The sequence below is a fragment of the Macrobrachium nipponense genome, chromosome 42 (assembly GCF_015104395.2).
Source record: "Macrobrachium nipponense isolate FS-2020 chromosome 42, ASM1510439v2, whole genome shotgun sequence".
NCBI classification, from domain to species: domain Eukaryota; kingdom Metazoa; phylum Arthropoda; class Malacostraca; order Decapoda; family Palaemonidae; genus Macrobrachium; species Macrobrachium nipponense.
Genome location: NC_061103.1, coordinates 5704345 through 5726404, shown reverse-complemented (window position 1 = coordinate 5726404; position 22060 = coordinate 5704345). Strand labels below are relative to the sequence as shown.

The 22060-nt window shown below is 35.4% G+C and overlaps 1 protein-coding gene and 1 pseudogene across 1 annotated transcript; both read left to right on the top strand.

Moving 5' to 3' along the window:
• The first annotated feature begins 930 nt into the window (after window positions 1-930).
• On the top strand, window positions 931-21076 carry LOC135213399 (organic cation transporter protein-like). Its single transcript, XM_064247374.1, has 4 exons — window positions 931-1187; window positions 1848-2032; window positions 20107-20252; window positions 20813-21076. Exons 1-4 carry the CDS (start codon window positions 1046-1048, stop codon window positions 20889-20891), a joined length of 552 nt encoding a protein of 183 aa, XP_064103444.1. The 5' UTR covers window positions 931-1045; the 3' UTR covers window positions 20892-21076.
• Window positions 3875-19819, top strand: LOC135213218 (solute carrier family 22 member 20-like; annotated as a pseudogene).
• Window positions 21077-22060: the final 984 nt, after the last annotated feature.

Here is a 22060-nt window from a genome sequence, read left to right as displayed (position 1 = left end):
AATTCATATAATTTAATGTTTTCTGACGGATATAATTAACAAATAATATATTAGTTTTTGTTACGTAAATGGGAATAAAATCGAACAAGATATTGAGAAAAGGGATATAAAAAGTTTAAATTTAAAACTCTATTTTAGTGGAGAGATAAATTCTGCATCAGATAGATAGTAAATTCTGCATAGGAACTGAGTTACAAATTCTAGAATAGTGGAGAGATAAATTCTACTTGAAAGAGACAGTAAAATCTGCATAGGAAATGAGTTACAAATTCTAGTTTAGTGCAGAGATAAATTCTGCTCCAGAGAGAGTAAATTCTAGACAGAAACTGAGGCAAATTCTTGTTTAGTGAAGAAATAAATTCTGCATCAGATAGATAGCCAATTCTGCATAGGAACTGAGTTACAAATTCTAGTTTAGTGCAGAGATAAATTCTACTTGAAAGAGACAGTAAATTCTGCATAGGAACTGAGTTAAAAATTCTAGTTTAGTGGAGAGATAAATTCTATTTAAGAGAGACAGTATATTCTGGAGAGAAACTGAGGCAAATTCTTGTTTAGTTGAGAGATAAATTCTGCTTCAGAGAGATAGTAAATTCTTGACAGAAACCTAGTTACAAATCCTAGTTTAGTGAAGAGATAAATTAAGCATCAGATAGATAGCAAATTCTGCATAGGAACGTAGTTGCAAATTCTAGTTTAGTGGGGAGATAAATTCTACTTGAAAGAGACAGTAAAATCTGCAGAGGAACAGAGTTACAAATTCTAGTTTAGTGGAGAGATAAATTCTCTTACAGAGAGACTGTAAATTCTGGACAGAAACTGAGGGCCAATTCCTGTTTAGTGAAGAGATAAATTCTGCCTCAGTCAGATAGCAAATCCTCTACGATACAATATAGAAGTTACCACAGGACTCCCTCCTCACGACAGGACTCCCAAACTGCGCTGGATCACCAGCATCCTTTACGTGGACTACCTGATCGTCAACTTGGTCTACTACGGCCTCTCCTTGAACGGCGGGAACCTGAGCGATGACCCTTTCCTCTTCATGGTCCTTTCCGGGCTCATGGAAGCTCCCGCCTACTCTCTTCCAGTGCCCATCGTTTCCAGGTTCGGCAGGCGAGTTCCAGGAGCCCTCAGCTTCCTTCTGAGCGGCGTTGCGCTTCTGGCTGTATCTCCTCTGCCCAAGGGTGGGTATGTTTATTTGAAGATATAATAATAATGATAATAATAATCATAATAAGAATATATTCTGGGGGAAGACCTTCATTAATACAGGTTTTTATTGAAAATAATGGCTATGTCTTCCGCGTCTATTTTGTGTAGAAGTTTCTCTATCCTTCTTATTACTGACTTTTCTTCTGTACTCAAGTTAGGCTATTAAAACGCCCAATTGGGGGATTCATGTAAGAAACGTGGTATTTGTCAAATTGGATATTTTATTCAAAATTCATTACAAATTGGATCTTGAGCCTAGTCGACAAATGATACTAAGTGACTCATTCTGGATTCCTCTTGCTCAAGGACGTCTGCTCCTCTCTCTCTCTCTCTCTCTCTCTCTCTCTCTCTCTCTCTCTCTCTCTCTCTCTCTTTCTCTTCTTGCAACGTATCAACCTTAAACCCAGAAGGACATCGTTGGGCAGGTGTTGTGGGACTGAAATTCTTGGGGGAGTCCTACAGTATATATAATGTGTTGCACAACATGGGGTCCTTAGCGACAAATTTGTCAAAATAATGCATAAAAATTATAAAAAGAAACTACTGAGACAAATCTTCCCTACCTACCTGACAGACATACAAAAACCAACAATAACCCAAGACTAAATCGTCTGTTCTTCAAAACTCTTCAGAATACGGATGGCTAATCATGATCCTGGCCATGGCTGGGAAGGTGGCCATATCCACGGCCTTCCAGATCATCATCTTCTATTCGTCGGAACTTTTCCCCACCGAAGTTCGGAGCCGAGGACTCGGAACTTGCTTCATGGTGTCCAGGATCGGGTCGATCGTGTCGCCTTTTGTCACTGAGATTCTTGTGAGTTTGAGGTGTTTTTTTATTTTTTTTTAATTAATTCTCGTTCTTGTTCTTGTTTGTTCTTCTTCTTGTTCCTGTTGTTGATTTTGGTTATATTGAGGAAGGGGGCATAGGGGGTCTCCCAGGATCCCAAACGTTCTTATAGTAATTTATGGTGCCAGTAACCCAAGCTTTGCATTTGATCAAAATCAGCTCCAAAGTAAGAAAGTTGTATTTAAGGGGATCCCCCAGGGCCAGAACGGCTTCATAACTATTTTGAAGTAATGCAATTAGCACCAATAACCTACATTTCAAATCTGAACCAAATCAGCCCAAAGATAAGAAAGTTACATACGGGGGAGGGGTTAGAAGTGATAACTTTTTGGGGGGAATTGTGTATGTTTAAAAAAAATCGAATTAGCTGATGTTCGAACCCTATTTTAGCTTAAACTGTGTGACGAATTTCATAGTGATCGATTCACTGGTCTAGACGTTTCCTTGGAAGAAACATACAAACAAACAAACAGACGCGTTATCCCACTTACATAATTCTAAAGCTGAGCTGTATGAGTCTCGCATCCTTAATTAAAACCAACGCGAAACATGCAAAAAAAAGAAGAAGAAAAAAAAAACAGGCGTGAAACAACACAAAAGGAACACTGGAAGTGAGGCAAACTATAAAAAAAGAGTTAGTAGTAAAACATCACTGACGGAAAATTAGAAATGGCGCAATGTACAAGGAAATTTTGAATTCAGCATCGGAAGATAAAAATTGGAAACTATAAGCAATCAAATTCTTATCATTCGAAGAAAGCCTAAAAAACAGTATGTTAATTCAGAAAACGAATTTAGTAGGTATAGCCTGAAAAATAAGAAATTTATAAGTAAATAAAAAAGTAATAAAATCGATTTCTGCCATAAGTAATCGATAATTTGACTGCAAGAGATCCGTATTTATAGAGTCAGTTGCATGGATGTGACCTAACACTTGAAAAAGGCATAGAAACAAACCAATAACTCTACGGGTTCTTGGCTCCATATCTAACTGGTTTCTAGGAGTGCGGAGTAGTAGTAATCCACTTCTGGAGAAATTTTGGGAGCCTGGGGTCCCGGGGGGTTTCCGGGCTCCCGAACGTAGGTCTCGACTTTCCCGGGGGGGAAATCCGTCTCCATTCCGAATCTCAGTCCCGTCAGACCGACGGCCCGGGCGCCCATATCAATCATACATACATACATACACACATTGCCAAATATAAATATATATATATACATATATATATATATATATATATATATATATATATATATATATATATATATATAGATATATATATATATTACACATACACACACCCATATATATTTATATATGTATATATATATATATATATATATATATATATATATATATATATATATATATATATATATACATACACTAGGTCACATAAACGTGTATTTGACAAGTTCAACTCTTCACTCTTGACAGCCCAGGAGCTCCACCGGAGAGCTACCAACACAGAATAATATGGCAATGATATATAACAATGACATCGCCTCTGTACAGAATTAATCAATATATATCTTGCTGTTACATCACAAGACATATCTAAGGATTAAGGGCAGTGTCCTTCACTTTTATTTGTGATTTTGATTTTTTATATTATTGCCTGGTCGTGATAAAAGGTGGTAAACTGTTATTTTCTGGTGACATAAGGATTTTTTTTTTTAAATCCCGTCAACAGCAAAGATTGAAGTGAATGTTGTAACAATAGACAATGTGAAACTGCTTGATTCAGATCACACAGAGTAGGGCAGTGCATTAGGATTGTATCTATGTAGAAGGTCGCCTATACTCTTCTGTGGGCTGTTTTGTGTCGAGAATCTGTAACGTTACTTTCTTAAAGGTTTGAAGGACTTTTCAAGCCATTCAGTGGCGTTTACTTGTGCTAATGGCTGCGTAGAAAAGGATAAAAAACAGAGGCAAAACTTACAGCAGTTGTGGATTCCACCAGAAGAAGATTATTTAACAAATGCAAGATTTTAATTGCTGTTACTGTAAAGCAGTGCACCTAGGCCTAATCAAAACCAAACCTGTCTTTCATTGTTGCTTGCAATTGCTTCTGCAGTAAAGAAGGTAGTGGTAAGCAAAATCTTCCTAACCTAACCTCACTTAACCTACCCCAAGTTAGGTTAGGGATTATAAGTGTTTCTGAAAGGTGTTGCAGTTATACCCAATTCATACTGACTGAATCTAGCCTATATTTACCACCAAGAACTCACTCTAAAAATGCAGTCCAGTAATTTAATATTTCAATAGACAAGATAAGAGTACTTAGGCCTACCTTTCTCACTGGCAAAGAGCTGCCCACTCCAGCTATGTCAGCCCCAATGATCAACAAACTCGACGAGCTGCTAGACCGACTTGGGACCGGTTGGTGGAGCATCTTGCACTATGTCACCATGGGGTATTGTAAGTCATTTGGATTGTTGTTCAGGAATGTGACTTCTGAAGTCATATAAAGTCAAATATTCTGTCAGAAAAATGAGTTTTCTTGTTGAGAAAGTGCGTTATCAATCTATAGGTATGCATAGGGTGACCATACATCCCCCTTTGAGGCGGACAGTCCCTCTTTTTGACTCTTTATCCCCCAAAAAATTGCGGTCTTGTGGGGACGCCCTAATGTCCCCCTTTCAGCCTTCTTTTTTTATGTAATTACAACAATTTTCCTTAAAAATAGGAGACTAATTTTTATTTAAAATGTCAATGAATAACGTCTGAATAAAAACAATGTTATTGATAAACCTAATTTATCATTACCTGTTATTGAATATACTTAGTAAAGATCAAATCAAGCCAAAAATACGCCAAAGAATGATTAAGATTTTTTTCTTTTGAAATATTGTCTATTATTTTCCTTAAAATTTATAGAATAATTTTCTGTTTAAAATGTCAGCGATGATATCTGAATAAAAACACTGATTGATAGACCTCCTCATTTATCATCACCTGTCATTGAATATACTTATGTATTAAACTTCTGAATTTATAACGACTCAACCTAAGTGCAAGTGCGCATGGGCTTACTATATATTTTTGTCCCCCTTTCGCAAGTCAAATAAATGGTCACCCTAGGTATGCACGAAGATATCTTAAGTGATACATACACACATACATGCTTATAGACACATAAATATACGTATGCATATGCATACGTATATTTCATAGCGCCCAGAGTCAAGTTCACCTGCGTAGGAGTAGGACACCCACCACGTGAGATTTCAGACACCTTCGTCAGTGATGATCTCCTTAAGTTACAGAACGCCAGTGAAGCTCCCGAATTTCCTGAAAGACACTTTAATAATAGTGACAGGTAAGTGTTGTTGAATAAAGGTGTTTTTTAAACTTTGTGAGTGGTGAAAGTGACATAAGTTGGGGAGATTTGCGACCGAGTATGTATAAACAAATGTTATTGTCAGTTATATAAGGAAAATTGGGTTATGAAAACGAAGGACTTAGATTGAAAACAAGGGATGCAGTTAGAAAACAAAGACTTTAATTGGAAGAATTTGGGGATATTACAAAACAAGTTTATTAGGTAGATAAAAAAAAAACATCACTTACAAATAGAAATCAGGAATCAATAAATGATCTCTTTCCAGTTCCTCATTCCAGATTTAAAAGTTATATCTCATATTCAATAAATCTTAAAGATTCCAGTTTAAGACCTATGGAATAATTTTTTGCTTAATTAAACAATTTTTTTTATATTATCTTACATATCTAGATTGTGTATGTTATTGTCTATTTTTGTATATTCCATGTTTATAGCCTTGAGCTGAAAATAAAATTTATTATTATTATTATTATTATTATTATTATTATTATTATTATTATTATTATTATTATTATTATTATTATTATTTATTTCTTCTACAAGGTACTGCTCCCATTACGATGGAGCCAACGAGAGCATGCAGTGTATTGAGTGGGATTTCGACAAGTCTGTCTTTACAAATACTATTACATCCGAGGTAATATCACTTATAGCTTTTCAAAATAGACATTTCTCTCATTTTCCATAATAGAAATCGAATGGTTTCAGTAACACGACCCTTACGAATAAAGATTTCTCGTGTAGTAACTAATTATTTCTTTCTTTATTTATTCATCTATTTATTTATCATTTATTTATCTGCCTACCCATTCGTTATTTTCCAGTTCGAGCTGATATGTGAGAGGAGCTACCTGAGGGCGACTTACCAGAGCATTTACATGGGCGGGGTATTCGTCGGATCGCTCCTGAGCGCGATTTTGGCCGACAAGTGAGTCAGGATATCGTCCATGCCTTCTTCTTCTTCCTCTTCTTCTTCCTCTTATTCTTCTTCTTCTTCTTCTTCTTCATGAAGTCCCCAAAATAATTTTCCTTAATATTTATTCTGCTGTTCATAAATAGAGTTGCTGACTTAACAACAGGTAATAATAATAATAAATCAAGAAGAAAGTATCACTCATTGATGTCGCAATGCCATGGGACATCAGAGTTGAAGAGGAAGAAAGGGAAAAAATGGATAAGTATCAAGATCTGAAAATAGAAATAAGAAGGATATGGGATATGCCAGTGGAAATCGTACCCATAATCATAGGAGTACTAAGGGGCACGATCCTAGGATCCCTGAGAAGGAATCTGGAAAAACTAGAGGCTGAAGTAGCTCCAGGACTCATGCAGAAGAGTGTGATCCTAGAAACGGCGCACATAGTAAGAAAAGTGATGGACTCCTAAGGAGGCAGGATGCAACCCGGAACCCCACACTATAAATACCACCCAGTCGAATTGGAGGACTGTGATAGACAGAAAAAAAAAAAAAAAAAAAAAAAAAAAAAAAAAAAAATTATAATAATAACATTTTCCTCTTCAGGTATGGCCGAAAAGGGGTGTTAGTCTTCGGGGTCATTGCTTTCACCACTCTCGGTCTGGCTTCCAGCTGGATGGGTAACCTGTCAGCCCTGCTAATCTGCCGATTTCTAATGGGAGTTATCATGCCTTTTATGTCCAACGCTTGCTACATAATGGGTGGGTATGGTCCGAGACCGTAGGTCCATTTGAAATCTACGTTTTTGGGTTTGTTAGGGAAGGTGGACATGAATATTTGAAAAAAAAAAAAAATTTTTGTTAACAGTTTTGAGAGAGAGAGAGAGAGAGAGAGAGAGAGAGAGAGAGAGAGACCTTACAGACCTTACATCTTGTTCGGGTTGCCCCAGGTCCCTCAGTGTGAGGCACCTCTAATGTCTACCAGAGAGTTGCTAGCACATCTTCCGGTATATTTTGCATCCTCTAATCTTGGATGTTCTGGGATGCAGTTTAGATATTTGTCGAGCTTATTCTTAAACACATCTACACTCACTCCTGATGTATTTCTCAGATGAGCTGGCAACGCATTGAATAAACGCTGCATTATCGATGCTGGTGCGTAGTGGATTAATGTTCTGTGTGCTTTCCTTATTTTTCCTGGTATAGTTTTGGGCACTATTAATCTACCTCTGCTTGCTCTTTCTAATATTTTTAGCTCCATGATGTTTTCGGCTATTCCTTCTATCTGTTCCCATGCCTGAATTATCATGTAGCGCTCTCTTCTCCTTTCTAGACTATATAATTTTAAGGATTGTAGTCTTTCCCAGTAGTCAAGGTCCTTAACTTCTTCTATTCTAGCTGTAAAGGACCTTTGTACACTCTCTATTTGTACAATATCCTTTTGATAGTGTGGATACCATATCATACTGCAATATTCAAGTGGACTATAAACATATATGATTTATAAAGCATTATCATGTGTTCAGCTTTTCTTATTTTGAAGTGCCGTAACAACATTCCCATTTTTGCTTTACATTTTGCCAGTAGAATTGCTATTTGATCATTGCATAACATGTTCCTATTCATCATCACACCAAGGTCTTTAACTGCTTCCTTATTTGTGATTATCTCATTATTAGGTCCCCTATATGTATATGGCTTTCCTTCTCTGTCTCCATAATTTATTGATTCAAATTTATCAGAGTTAAATACCATCCTATTTACCTCTGCACAATCATATACTTTGTTAAGGTCTCTTTGTAGCGCGTTCCTATCTTCATCACAAGTAATTTCTCTACTTATTCTTGTGTCATTGGCGAAACTACTCACTACCGAGTCCTTAACATTACTGTCTATGTCTGCAATCATAATAACAAACAGTAATGCAGCTAACACCGTACCTTGTGGCACACCGGATATTACCTTAGCTTCATACGATTTCTCATCGTTTGCAATAACTATCTGTTTTCTGTTGTGTAAAAATTCTTTTAACCATCTTCCTACTTTATCCACTATATTATGTTTTCTAATTTTTTTCGCTAATATATTATGGTCTACCTTGTCAAAAGCTTTTGCAAAGTCTAGATAAACCACATCTGTTTCATTTCCGCTTTTCACATTTTTGTATATCTCACGGTGGACTAACAGTTGTGTTTGTGTACTTTTTCAGGGTACGAAACCGTGTTGTCCTATATTAAACAAATTATTTTTTATTAAGTGTTTCATAATATTTTTCTTCATTACCCTTTCATACACTTTCATAATATGTGATGTTCGACTCACAGGCCTATAATTACTTGCCTCTAGTCTTGATCCACTTTGAAAGTAGGGGTAATATATGCTAATTTGTGCTTATCATAAATCTTGCCTGTATCTACATTTTGTCTTGATAATATTACAAGTGGCTTTGCGATAGAATGAACTACTTTCTTTAACAAAATAGCAGGGACACCATCAGGCCCTGCAGCAGCTCCATTTTTAATTTCATTAATAGCCTGCACAATATCAGCTTCATTAATATCTATGTCTGCTAGAAATTCACTATTTTCGTCCCTTACTTCTATATCATTATCTTCATTATCAATTCTAGGGCATTCGTTAATCTCCCTTCAATTCTTAGAGGGCCTATTTCTATTCTTCTTTTATTCATCTTTTTCGCATATGAGTATAATAGTTTGGGGTTTTGCTTGATATTTACTAGGGTTTTTTCTTCCAAGTCCCATTTTTCATTTTCTTTTGATTGTATAATCTTTTGTTCTGCATTTTCTATCTTACTTTTTAGTTCTATAACTTTCCATGCATTTTTTTCTTTGGCAAGACCTTTTTTCCACTTTCTGATTTTGTGGAACAAGATCCTTCTGTCTCTTGGTATGCATGACTGATGTTTACTTTTCTTCTTCGGTACATATTTATCCACTATTTTCTCTAATATTTTATATAATATCTCCGTATTTACCCTTATATCATCACTTACGAAAATGTTATCTCAATCTTTGTTTAATTCTTCATTTATTTCTGACCATTTTATATTTTTACTGTAGAAATTGTATTTTCCATATCCTTCCCACTTTTTCATTTCTTGCTTATCTCTGTTTTCACTTGCTTTGGAAGGGACTGTTAATTCTATGACATTATGGTCTGAAATACTCGCATTATAAACTATTATTTCTTTAACATAATTCACCTCGTTCACAAATACTAGGTCTAAAGTATTTTCCCTTTCTTGTTGGCAGGTGATTTTTTATTTGTTGAATGTGTATTATAGTAGCATATCTAATAGCTTTCGAATTGCCTTTTATCTTCTGCACCACTATTACTCTCTTTTTTATATGTATAAATACAACCACAATCTCCTATTCATTCTTTCCAGTCTACGAAAGGAAAGTTAAAGTCTCTGGATAGGAGAATAGTCCATTCCTTGTGATTTCTACATATATCATCCAATTTTTCTATTATTATGTCAAACTCTTTAGTATTAGGGGGTCTATATATTACTATGTTCATTAATTTTTCAGATTCAAATTCTACCGCTATTAGTTCACATTCTGAGTTACTATATTTCTCATATATTTTTCCTGTTTTGTCTTTCCATATATTGCGGTTCCCCCTTGATTCCTATTTTTTTTCTATCTTGTCAATAAGTTTTGGAACCCTTTTTATTTGATCATCATTCTCAGTCTCTTGGGAATACCAGGTTTCACTTATATTCATTATATCTATTTTTCTTTTCATTTGGGTTAGTTCTCTAAGTACGTCTATTTTCTTTTTGAGTTACTTGTAACTAAACCCTGCGCATTCATCACTATGATGGTTTGCGTGTTTTGTCCTTCATTTATATGGGTAATAATAAGGATTTCTCATGTCTCCTTTCCTGGTTCTGGTATGTTGTTCTTTTCTTCATTTCCAGAAATAAATTCTGACATTAAAAAACTCCAACTTTTCCATAATATTTGATCTTCCTTCATCATAATTATTCATTTTGTGTCTGAATTTGCAATTTTCTCCTGTATCTGTAATATCCTCTTGCATCATAAATACAGTTCTTATCTCTTGAGCTTGTATCTTGGAGCTTGATGCTTTGAATATTTTGCTGAACACTCCATATCACAGTGATGGCTTGCTTTTTCCTTCACCTGATATTCTTTGTTCCTCTCTTTATTTGTTTTCTTTCTTATTTTGGATTTTTATTATTTGATTGATAATTTATTTGATTTTGATTCATGGCTACAGGGTGCATATATTTACATTTTTGTCGAACTTACCATCCTTTTCCTTCTTTGTTTTAGGTTTTTTGCATATTTGGATGTAGATCTCTGCAATCATCCTCATAGCCGTCTAGGTATGCACATTTACCATAGATTTCATAAGTTGTGACATACTTGGGATGTTTGCAGTAACATCTTTTCTCCAAATCTGCAATTCCCTCTTTTCAAAAGGTTGCAGACTTTGTCTTTCTTGTCTATTTTTTTTTTCCTCTTTCCCATCAGTGTGTAGATCTGGGTAGAGCCTCTTCGGGATTTTCTTTTGTGTTTTCATGTCGTAATTTATTTCTTCGCATGTATGCTGCTTGATTGCCTCATATGTAGTATCAATGAGTATCTCTGCATCCATACTTTTAACTTGTTCTTTGTTTTCCTTATTTTTTTCTGTCATTTCATTTTTGTTTACTTCTCTTCCGTTTTCCTCTTCTTCTTCATCCTCAACTATTTATACATTCAGTCTTGATTTAATAACATTGTCTATCCATGATAGACATGTTGAGCAAAATATTCTAGTATCCTTTCTCATATCTTGCATTACTTCAGCGCATTGAGGATGCGTCGGAATGTTCCATGCAGAACATTTTCTGATCAGGTTTTGTGGATTAACTATGCTATCCCACACCTTACACAGTTTGCATGCTTTTGGCATTCTTTTTCCAATTGCATCAATTAGGATATTCACAATGTTCACCTTATTCATTTTCTTTGTCGGAATATAGTTGATTTATGTATATTTTCTTTATGAGTCTCTTGACCACTTGAATTTTATTTGAACTTCTTCAATTATTTTTCAAGATGTTTTCTGTGTTGATTTGTTCCAGTTTGAAGTGGATCCTATCCTTCTAAATATCTATGAATGCTTTTGTATCTTTTTGGTTAGGGCTGTTGTTGATCTCATAGATGAAAAATGCCAGCTCCCTTCATGCTACTTCATCATATTGCGAATCCGCTAAACACGCTAAATTTCGCCATTTTTTTCCACAGTTGGAACTTACTGCCATCTTGATCTGATTTACAGTATTTCACTTGATAAACTAACTTAGTAGAGGCTTTATATAACTATTTTCACACTAATCTTATTACCGACAGTTCACGAACACTTCTAGATATTTATAAATTTCCAGACGTATGTTAAATTCGTGATATCTGTTGATTAATCAGACTGTGCCACGGTAACGTCTCACCAAGCAAAATGAGAGAGAGAGACGAGAGAGAGAGAGAGAGAGAGAGAGAGAGAGAGAGAGAGAGAGATTCATGAAATGTATAGTTATATAATTTTAAAAACGAATTGATAAATAACTGAAATTCCTACATACAGATAAACACACACATATATGATATATTATATATATATATAGATATATATATATATAATATATATATATATATATATATATATATTTTTTTTTATGCTCACCATTTTTGCTACAGTGGTAGAGATAGCCGAGGCTCGCCTTCGACCTCGTCTGGGCATATTAGCAGGTATGCCCTGGGCATGCGCTGTCATGGTCTGGGGCGGGCTGGCATACCTGATCAGAGACTGGAGATGGCTCTTGTTCGTGACATCTGCCACGGGGATTTTCATCATACCTGCTCTATGGTCAGTATGGTTAAGAAGTAAAGTTGTACAATTATAAAACGTACATAAAAGCACTAACCAATCAAAACTGGTTCACTTAAGGTAGATTCTTGGATGAGCCACTGACACTGATAATACGACACTTTGGACTGGGATGTAAGATCCAGGCCCAAGGCTGAGCGCTGCGACCTTTGAGGTCATCCAGCACTGAAAGAGAAATTGGCAGTAAGAAGGTTTTTAAAGGTTTAACGAGAAGAAAACCTCACAGTTGCAAAATGAAACAATTATTTGGGGAGGGTTGAGGAAAGTAAGGTAGAAGGAGAAAGATCAAATGAAAGGGGTTGAAGGTAGGTTCCTTAGGGACGCCGCAAATAACCCTAAAGTAATCCCCACAGTGCTCTGCGTGAAGAGTAACTACTGACGGCCCTAACCACCTTTTAGCATTCAACTTTAGACTATTAATGGATAACTCATTCGATTGCAGGTTTATAGACGAATCTCCCAGGTGGCTCGCTGTGAAAGGTCACCACCAATAATGGAGAAATGCTTTTTGTTGACTTCAATTTTACATATAGAGGCATGGTTCTTTATATGTAAAATTGAAGTCAACAAAAAGCATTTCTCCATTATTGGTGGTACGAGCCATAGTGATTACTTAACTACCCTTGAGTCATTATACATCAAACGGCTTGTTCCTTCTTTAAACTCTAACGTTTCCGCCTCCCCTCTTTATCTCGCATAACTGAAGTCGTAGGTTGGTGGTCAAATCTTGGTCATTCGTTTCTTCTCCTTCTCCTCTGAACGGTTTGGTGAGCACTGGGTCTTTTTTACTGTAACCTTTTTAAATAATGTTAATTTTAAAAGTTTTTAATAATAACCTTTTTTTTTCTCTTAATTTTTTTTTTATATCTTTTTGTAAATTTTAATGATTTTTATGTTATATTTGCAGATTGAAAATGCACGTAGAACATGTGCGAAAACGTTTCGTTTGAATAAACTATGGCCTTGTTGATGTGTTTTATTGGACCCTGCTGTATGCCTATATATATATATATATATATATATATATATATATATATATATATATATATATATATATATATATACATATATACATTAATTAGTATCAAAATTCCAAACTACTGGAGGTTATCAAATAAACGCTAAAGTCTGTTATTCTTGTTATTAACTCCAGAACGCGCCTACCGGCAGCAAACCGAGGAATAGAGGAATGAAAGAAGTTGTATTCGAGAAGATAAAAGAGACAGCCATACTTTTCAGGTACGTGTGGTTACATAAATGGTAATTCAGTAGCTTTATACAGGCGTTCTATGATCGTACATAGCAAATTTGGCATAAATGGTACCGTCTGTATACTAAACGGGATTTGTGTATAAAGGAGACAGTTAGACGTCTATGAGATTATTATCATAAAATCATTACAAATTCTACATAACAGACATAGGCCTACTTAAGTGGGAAACTGTATAAGAACTGAGTTACAAATTTTAGTTTAGTGAAGAGATTAATTCTGCTTCAGAGGGACAGTAAATTCTGCATAAGAACAAAGTTACAAATTCTAGTTTAATGAACAGATAAATTCTGCTTGAAAGAAGCAGTAAATTTTGGAAAGAAACTGAGGGCAAATTCTTGTTTAGTTGAGAGATAAATTCTGCTTCAGAGAGATAGTAAATTCTGCATAGGAACTGAGTTGCAAATTCTAATTTAGTGGAGAGATAAATTCTGCTTCAGAGAGACTGTAAATTTTGGACAGAAACCGAGTTACAAATTCTAGTTTCGTGGAGAGATAAATTCTGCTTCAGATAGATACCAAATTCTGCATAGGAACTGAGTTGCAAATTCTAGTTTAGTGGAGAGATAAATTCTGTTTCAGAGAGACAGTAAATTTTGCAGAGGAACAGAGTTACAAATTCTAGTTTAGTGGAGAGATATATTCTGCTTCAGAGAGACAGTAAATTCTGGACAGAAACTGAGGGCAAATTCTTGTGTGAGAGATAAATTCTGCCTCAGTCAGATAGCAAATCTACTACGATACAATATAGAAGTTACCACAGGACTTCCTCCTCACCGTAGGACTCCCAAACTGCGCTGGATCACCAGCATCCTTTACGTGGACTACCTGATCGTCAACTTGGTCTACTACGGCCTCTCCTTGAACGGCGGGAACCTGAGCGATGACCCTTTCCAAATAAAATCCAAGTGGTCAAGAGACTCATAAAGGAAAATATACATAAACCAACATATTCCGACAAAGAAAATGAATAAGGTGAATCTTGTGAATATCCTAATTGACGCATTAGGAAAAAGAATGCCAAAAGCATGCAAACTGTGTAAGTTTGGTATAGCATAGTCAATCCACAAAACCTAATCAGAAAATGTGCTGCATGCAACATTCCGACCCATCCACAGTGTGCTGAGGTAATACAAGATATGAGAAAAGATACAAAAATTTTTTGTTCAACATGTCTATCATGGATAGACAATTTTATTAAATCAAGATTGAATGTACAAATAGTTGAGGATGAAGAAGAAGAGGAAGAGGAAGAAGAAGAAGAAGAAGAAGAAGAAGGAAAAGGAAGAGAATAAAACAAAAATGAAATGACAGAAAAAAATAAGGAAAACAAAGAACAAGATAAAAGTATGGATGCAGAGATACTCATTGATACTACATATGAGGCAATAAAGCAGCATACCTACGAAGAAATAAATTACGATATGGCAACAGAAAAGCAAAATCCCGAAGAGGCTCTACCCAGATCTACACAATGACGGGCAAAGAGGAAAAAATAGACAAGAAAGACAAAATCTGCAACCTTTTGAAAAGAAGGAATTGCAGATTTGGAGAAGATGTTACTACAAAAACATCCTAAGGTATGTCACAACTATGAAATATATGGTAAATGTGCATACCTTAGATGGATATGGGATGATTGCAGAGATCTGCATCCAAAAATATGCAAAAACCAAAAGAAGGAAAAGGATGTAAGTTCGACAAAAAAATGCAAATATATGCACCCTGTAGCCATGAATCATAATCAAATAAATAACCAACCAAGTATAAAATCCAAAATAAGAAAGAAACAAATAAAGAGAGAAATCAAGAATATCAGGTAAAAGAGAAAAGCAAACCACCAGTGAGATATGCAGAGATGTCAGCAAAAAATTTCAATGCATCAGCTCCAAAATTCTACTCAAGGGATAATAACTGTATTTATTATGCAAGAGGATATTGCAGAAACGGAGAAAATTGCAGATTCAGACACAAAAATGAATAATTATGATGAAGGAAGATCAAATATTATGGAAAAGTTGGATTTTTTAATGTCAGAATTTCTGGAAATGAAAAAAAGAACAACATACCAGAACAGGAAAGAGACATGGGAAAATCCTTATTACTACCAATATTAAATGAAGGAGAAAACACGCAAACCATCATAGTGATGAATGCGCAGGGTTAGTTACGAGTAACTCAAAAAGAAAAATAGAGTACTTAGAAGAACTAACCCAAATTGAAAAGAAAATAGATATGAATGATAGTGAAACCTGGTATTCCCAAGAGACTGGGAATGATGATCAAATAAAAGGGTTCCAAACTTATAGATCAGATAGAAAAATAGGAATCAAGGGGAACCGCAATATATGGGAAAGACAAAAAACAAGGAAAATATATGAGAAATATAGTAACTCAGAATGTGAACTAATAGCCTTAGAATTTGAATCTGAAAAATTAATGAACATAGTAATATATAGACCTCCTAATACTAAAGAGTTTGACTTAATAATTGAAAAATTGGATGATATTTGTAGAAATCACAAGGACTGGACTATTCTCCTATCTGGTGACTTCAACTTTCCTTTCGTAGAATGGAAAAGAACGAATAGGAGATTGTTGATGTACTTATACATATAAAAAAGAGAGTAATAGTAGTGCAGAAGATAAGAGGCAATTCGAAAAGCTATTAGATATGCTACTAGAATACAACATTCAACAAATAAATCACCTGCCAACAAGAAAGGAAAATACTTATACCTAGTATTTGTGAACGAGGTGAATTATGTTAAAGAAATAATAGTTTATAATGCGAGTATTTCAGACCATAATGTCATAGAATTAACAGTTCATTCCAAAGCAAGTGAAAACAGAGATAAGCAAGAAATGAAAAAGTGGGAAGGATATGGAAAATACAACTTCTACAGTAAAAATATAAAATGGTCAGAAATAAATGAAGAATTAAACAAAGATTGGGATAACATTTTCGTAAGCGATGACATAAGGGTAATACGGGGATATTATATAAAATATTAGAGAAAAATAGTGGATAAATATATACCGAAGAAGAAAGTAAACATCATTCAGCATACCAAGAGACAGAAGGATCTTGTTTCCAGAAAATCAGAAAGTGGAAAAAGGTCTTGCAAAAGAAAAAAAAATGCAGGAAAGTATTAGAACTAAAAAGTAAGATAGAAAATGCAGACAAAAGATTATACAATCAAAAGAAAATGAAAAACGGGAATTGGAAGAAAAAACCCTATTAAATATCAAGCAAAACCCCAAACTATTATACCATATGCGAAGAAGATGAATAAATAGAAATAGGCCCTCTGAGAATTGAAGGGAGATTAACGAATGAAAAAAAAGGAAATTTGCAACATACTGGCAGAACGATATAAAGAGAGAATTCACCCCTAGAATAGATAATGAAGATAATGATATAGAAGTAAGGGACGAAAATAGTGAATATTTAGCTGACATAGAAATTAATGAAGCTGATATTGTGCAGGCAATTAATGAAATTAAAAATGGAGCTGCTGCAGGGCCTGATGGAATCCCTGCTATTTTGTTAAAGAAAGTAGTTCATTCTATCGCAAAGCCACTTGCAATATTATTAAGACAAAGTGTAGATACAGGCAAGATTTATGATGAGCACAAATTAGCATATATCACCCCTACTTTCAAAAGTGGATCAAGACTTGAGGCAAGTAATTATAGGCCTGTGAGTCTAACATCACATATTATGAAAGTGTATGAAAGGGTAATGAAGAAAAATATTATGAAACATTTAATAAAAAATAATTTGTTTAATATAGGACAACATGGTTTCGTACCCGGAGTAAAAAGCACAAACAAACCCAATGTTAGTCCACCGTGAGAACATATTCAAAAATATGAAAAGCGGAAATGAAACAGATGTGGTTTATAGACTTTGCAAAAGCTTTTGACAAAGTAGACCATAATATAGTTAGCAAAGAAAATTAGAAAACACAATATCGTAGATAAAATAGGAAGATGGTTAAAAAGAATTTTACACAACAGAAAACAGATAGTTATTGCAAACGATGAGAAATCGGATGAAACCAGGTAAATATCCGGTGTGCCACAAGGTACGGTGTTAGCTGCAATACTGTTTGTTATTATGATTGAAGACATAGACAGTAATGTTAAGGATTTGGTAGTGAGTAGTTTCGCTGATGACACAAGAATAAGTAGAGAAATTACTTGTGATGAAGATAGGAACGCTCTACAAAGAGACCTTAACAAAGTATATGATTTGGGCAGAGGAAAATAGGATGGTATTTAACTCTGATAAATTTGAATCAATAAATTATGGAGACAGAGAAGGAAAGCTATATGCATATAGGGGACCTAATAATGAGACAATCACAAATAAGGAAGCAGTTAAAGACCTTGGTGTGATGATGAATAGGAACATGTTATGCAATGATCAAATAGCAATTCTTTTGGCAAAATGTAAAGCAAAAATGGGAATGTTGTTACGGCACTTCAAAACAAGAAAAGCTTGAACACATGATTATGCTTTATAAAACATATGTTCGTAGTCCACTTACGAATATTGCAATATGATATGGTACCCACACTATCAAAAGGAATATTGCACAAATAGAGAGTGTACAAAGGTCCTTTACAGCTAGAATAGAAGAAGTTAAGGACCTTGACTACTGCGGAAAGACTACAATCATTAAAATTATATAGTCTAGAAAGGAGAAGAGAACGCTACATGATAATTCAGGGCATGGGAAACACATAGAAGGAATAACAAAAATATCATGGAACTAAAAATATCAGAAAGAGCAAGCAGAGTAGATCAATAGTGCCCAAAACAATACCAGGAAAAATAAGGAAAGCACACAGGACATTAATCCACTACGCACCAGCATCGATAATGCAGCGTCTATTCAATGCGTTGCCAGCTCATCTGAGGAATATATCAGGGAGTGAGCGGAGAGTGTTAAGAAATTAAAAGCCTCGACAAATATCTAAACTGCATCCCAGACCACTCCAAGATGGAAGATGCAAAATATAACCGGAAGATGTACTAGCAAACTCTGTAGACATTAGATGTGCCTCACACTGAGGGACCTGGGGCAACCCGAACGAACTGTAAGGTCTGTAAGTAAGGTAACGTATGGTCTCATGGAAGCTCCCGCCTACTCTCTTCCAGTGCCCGTCGTTTCCAGTTCGGCAGGCGAGTTCCAGAGCCTCAGCTTCCTTCTGAGCGGCGTTTGCCGCTTTCTGCTGTATCTCCTCGCCCAAAGGGTGGGTATGTTTATTTGAAGTATAATAATAATGATAATAATAAAATCATAATAAGAATATAATTCTGGGGAAAAGACCTTCATTAATACAGGTTTTTATTGAAAATAATGGCTATGTCTTCCGCGTCTATTTTGTGTAGAAGTTTCTCTATCCTTCTTATTACTGACTTTTCTTCTGTACTCAAGTTAGGCTATTAAAACGCCCAATTGGGGATTCATGACAAAAACGTGGTATTTGTCAAATTGATACAAAATGCATTACAGATTGGATCTATTGATAACAAAAATGAAAAAAAACTCATTTTTTTTTTTTTTTTTTCTGGAATTCCTCTTTTTTGGCTCACGGACGTCTGCTCCTCTCTCTCTCATCTCTCTCCTCTCTCTCTCTCTCTCTCTCTCTTCTTGCAACGTATCAACCTTAAACCCAGAAGGACATCGTTGGGCAGGTGTTGTGGGACTGAAATCCTTGGGGGAGTCCTACAGTATATAAAATATGTTGCACAACATGGGGTCCTTAGCGACGAATTCATCAAAATAATGCATAAAAATTATAAAAAGAAACTACTGAGACAAATCTTCCCTACCTACCTGACAGACATACAAAAACCCCAACAATTAACCCCAAGACTAAATCGTCTGTTCTTTAAAACTCTTCAGAATACGGATGGCTAATCATGATCCTGGCCATGGCTGGGAAGGTGGCCATATCTACGGCCTTCCAGATCATCATCTTCTATCGTCGGACTTTTCCCCCCCCACCGAAGTTCGGAGCCGAGACTCGAACTTGCTTCATGGTGTCCAGGATCGGTCGATCGTGTCGCCTTTTGTCACTGAGATTCTTGTGAGTTTGAGGTGTTTTTTTTTCATTAATTCTCGTTCTTGTTCTTGTTTGCTCTTCTTCTTGATTTTGGTTTTCTTCTTGTGCTTGTTCTTTTTTTGTTCTGCTTGTTATTGCTCATCTTGTTCTTTTTGTTTTTGTTCTTGTCATTAATTGTTGTTGATGTTCTTGTTTTTGTTGTTGATTTTGTTGTAGTTCTAGTTCTAGTTCTTTTTCTTGGTCTACATCCTTTTGTTCTTTTCCTGTTCTTCTTGTTCTGTTTATTGTTCTTCTTCTTTTTGTTCTTGTTCTAATACTAATACTTCTACTGTTATTATCTATCTATGTATCTATCACTATAATTCAAGATATTCTCTCAATAAATGTCTACAAATTACCACGTCTTTATGACTCTCTATTCAGTGATATGTACCTCCTTACTGCGGCGTTCCTCAGGGCACATGCTTCAACCCATCTCTTTTTTTTTTTCTTTCTTTTTTTTTTTCTAGGGGACTACTTTTCCATGGGCCCCATCGCTTCTGTTTGGTGCGTGTTCCGTCATAGCAAGCATTGCTATGCTGACCTTGCCTGAGACTTCTGGGATTGCTCTCCCAGACACCATTGCTCAGCTGGAGCAACGCCAGGATAAAGAGAGGTAAATTGGTTGAGTCTTACAGCAGTCATCCACGTGTTTACCTATATATTGGATGTATGGTTGCCAGTAACTATTAAGGCTTTGCCTAAATTGATTCTTATTTTTTATTTTCATTAGTGGCAGAGATTATTATTATTATTATTATTATTATTATTATTATTATTATTATTATTATTATTATTATTATTATTATTATTATTATTATCCAGAAGATGAACCCTATTCATACGAAACAAGCATAAAGGGACCATTGACTCGAATTTCAAGCTTCCAAAGAATTTGGTGTTCATTGGGAAGAGAAGGTAAAGAGAAATGCAGAGAAAGATATCACAATAAATTAATGAACAGATAAAAATACATTAATATGCAAGGAAACCAAGCATTAGAAATGGCTATGCAAACAAACGTTATTGTAAGCATGAATAATGAATGAGCAAGCAGGATACAGTGTTCATAAACATTTACATAATTGCATAAGGTGAGGTTTCAAGATCTAATTTCTTTCAAGATAAAGAGATAAAAACACATGATGTATGTATAATAATGCTTTTCACTTACAGGTCATGGAGAATCTTCAGACTTCCTGGGAGGCAAAATCAGGAACTGACGGACAAACAAGAGTCCACAGACCGTCTGTGATTTATTTTATTAGGGTAGCAAACAATGAGGACAAGAATCAGTTTCCTGGTCAAGTCATAAAGCGTCAAATTTCTTTCCCATTGAGATGTTATTACCTTTTATCTCATGTTTTTTTTCTATCACTTTTATCTCATTCTAAATGATTTTTTTCTATCTCCAGAGTTATACTTTCTTTTGTAAATAAAGGCCTGACAGTTTTGTATTTCTTTATTTCTAAGGATTTCCTCTTTGCTGGAGAGAGAGAGAGAGAGAGAGAGAGAGAGAGAGAGAGAGAGAGAGAGAGAGAGAGAGAGAGGCACGGGCCCTTGTAATTTCCTTATCAGGTCAATTAGTGTAAGTGATTGCTGGCGATAAGGTTGTTTGGGAAAAGAGTGATTCGCACACAACACTTAATTTTCTATTAAAGTCTGGAGAAAAGAGTATTTTTTTCTCTGGGGTGTTCAGTGTCCAGTATTCGCCAACAAGGACTAAATTAGTGACTGTCCACGCTCAGTGTTCCACTACAGGCTTCTGAAGAGGCCCTTTGTTCTACTTCCAGGTTTTCCAGCTTAGACTTCTGATTAAGCATCTTGTTCTCTTTCAATTTTTTCCACCACAGAATTCTGAAGAAACCCTTTGTTCTATTTCCAGCTTTTTAAGCTTAGATCTCTGAAGAAGCTCTTTGTTCTATTTCCAGCTTTTCAAGCTTAGATCTCTGAAGAAGCTCATTGTTCTATTTCCAGCTTTTCAAGACTAGATCTCTGAAGAAGCTCTTTGTTCTATAACCAGCTTTTCAAGCTTAGACTTCTGAAGAGGCCTCTTGCTCTATTTCCAGCTTTTCTACTTAGACTTCTGAATAAGCCTCTTTCTCTATTTCCAGTTTTTCCAGCTTAGACCTCTGAAGAAACCCTTTGCTCTATTTCCAGTTTTTCCAGCTTAGACCTCTGAAGAAACCCTTTGCTCTATTTCCAGTTTTTCTAGCTTAGATCTCTAAAGCCTCCTGTTCTATTTCTAGTTTTTCTAGCTTAGACTTCTGAAGAAGCCCTTTTGTTCTATTTCCAGCTCTTCCACCTAGACTTCTGAAGTAGCCCTCTGTCCCATTTCCAGTTAGATATTCCAGTTTCGTTAAGATTCGCCTCAATGGTGAACGTCAGAACTATGTTCCTTTTCCTGAAGGTGTCCGGAGATAT

What these genes read in the sequence shown, in the direction of transcription:
- LOC135213399 (XM_064247374.1), top strand. Translation starts at nt 1,046, where the DNA reads ATGGTCCTTTCCGGGCTCATGGAAGCTCCCGCCTACTCTCTTCCAGTG. An exon ending in TGTATCTCCTCTGCCCAAGG is followed by an intron (nt 1,188 to 1,847) that starts GTGGGTATGTTT and finishes AAAACTCTTCAG; the next exon opens with AATACGGATGGCTAATCATG. An exon ending in CTTTTGTCACTGAGATTCTT is followed by an intron (nt 2,033 to 20,106) that starts GTGAGTTTGAGG and finishes TTTTTTTTCTAG; the next exon opens with GGGACTACTTTTCCATGGGC.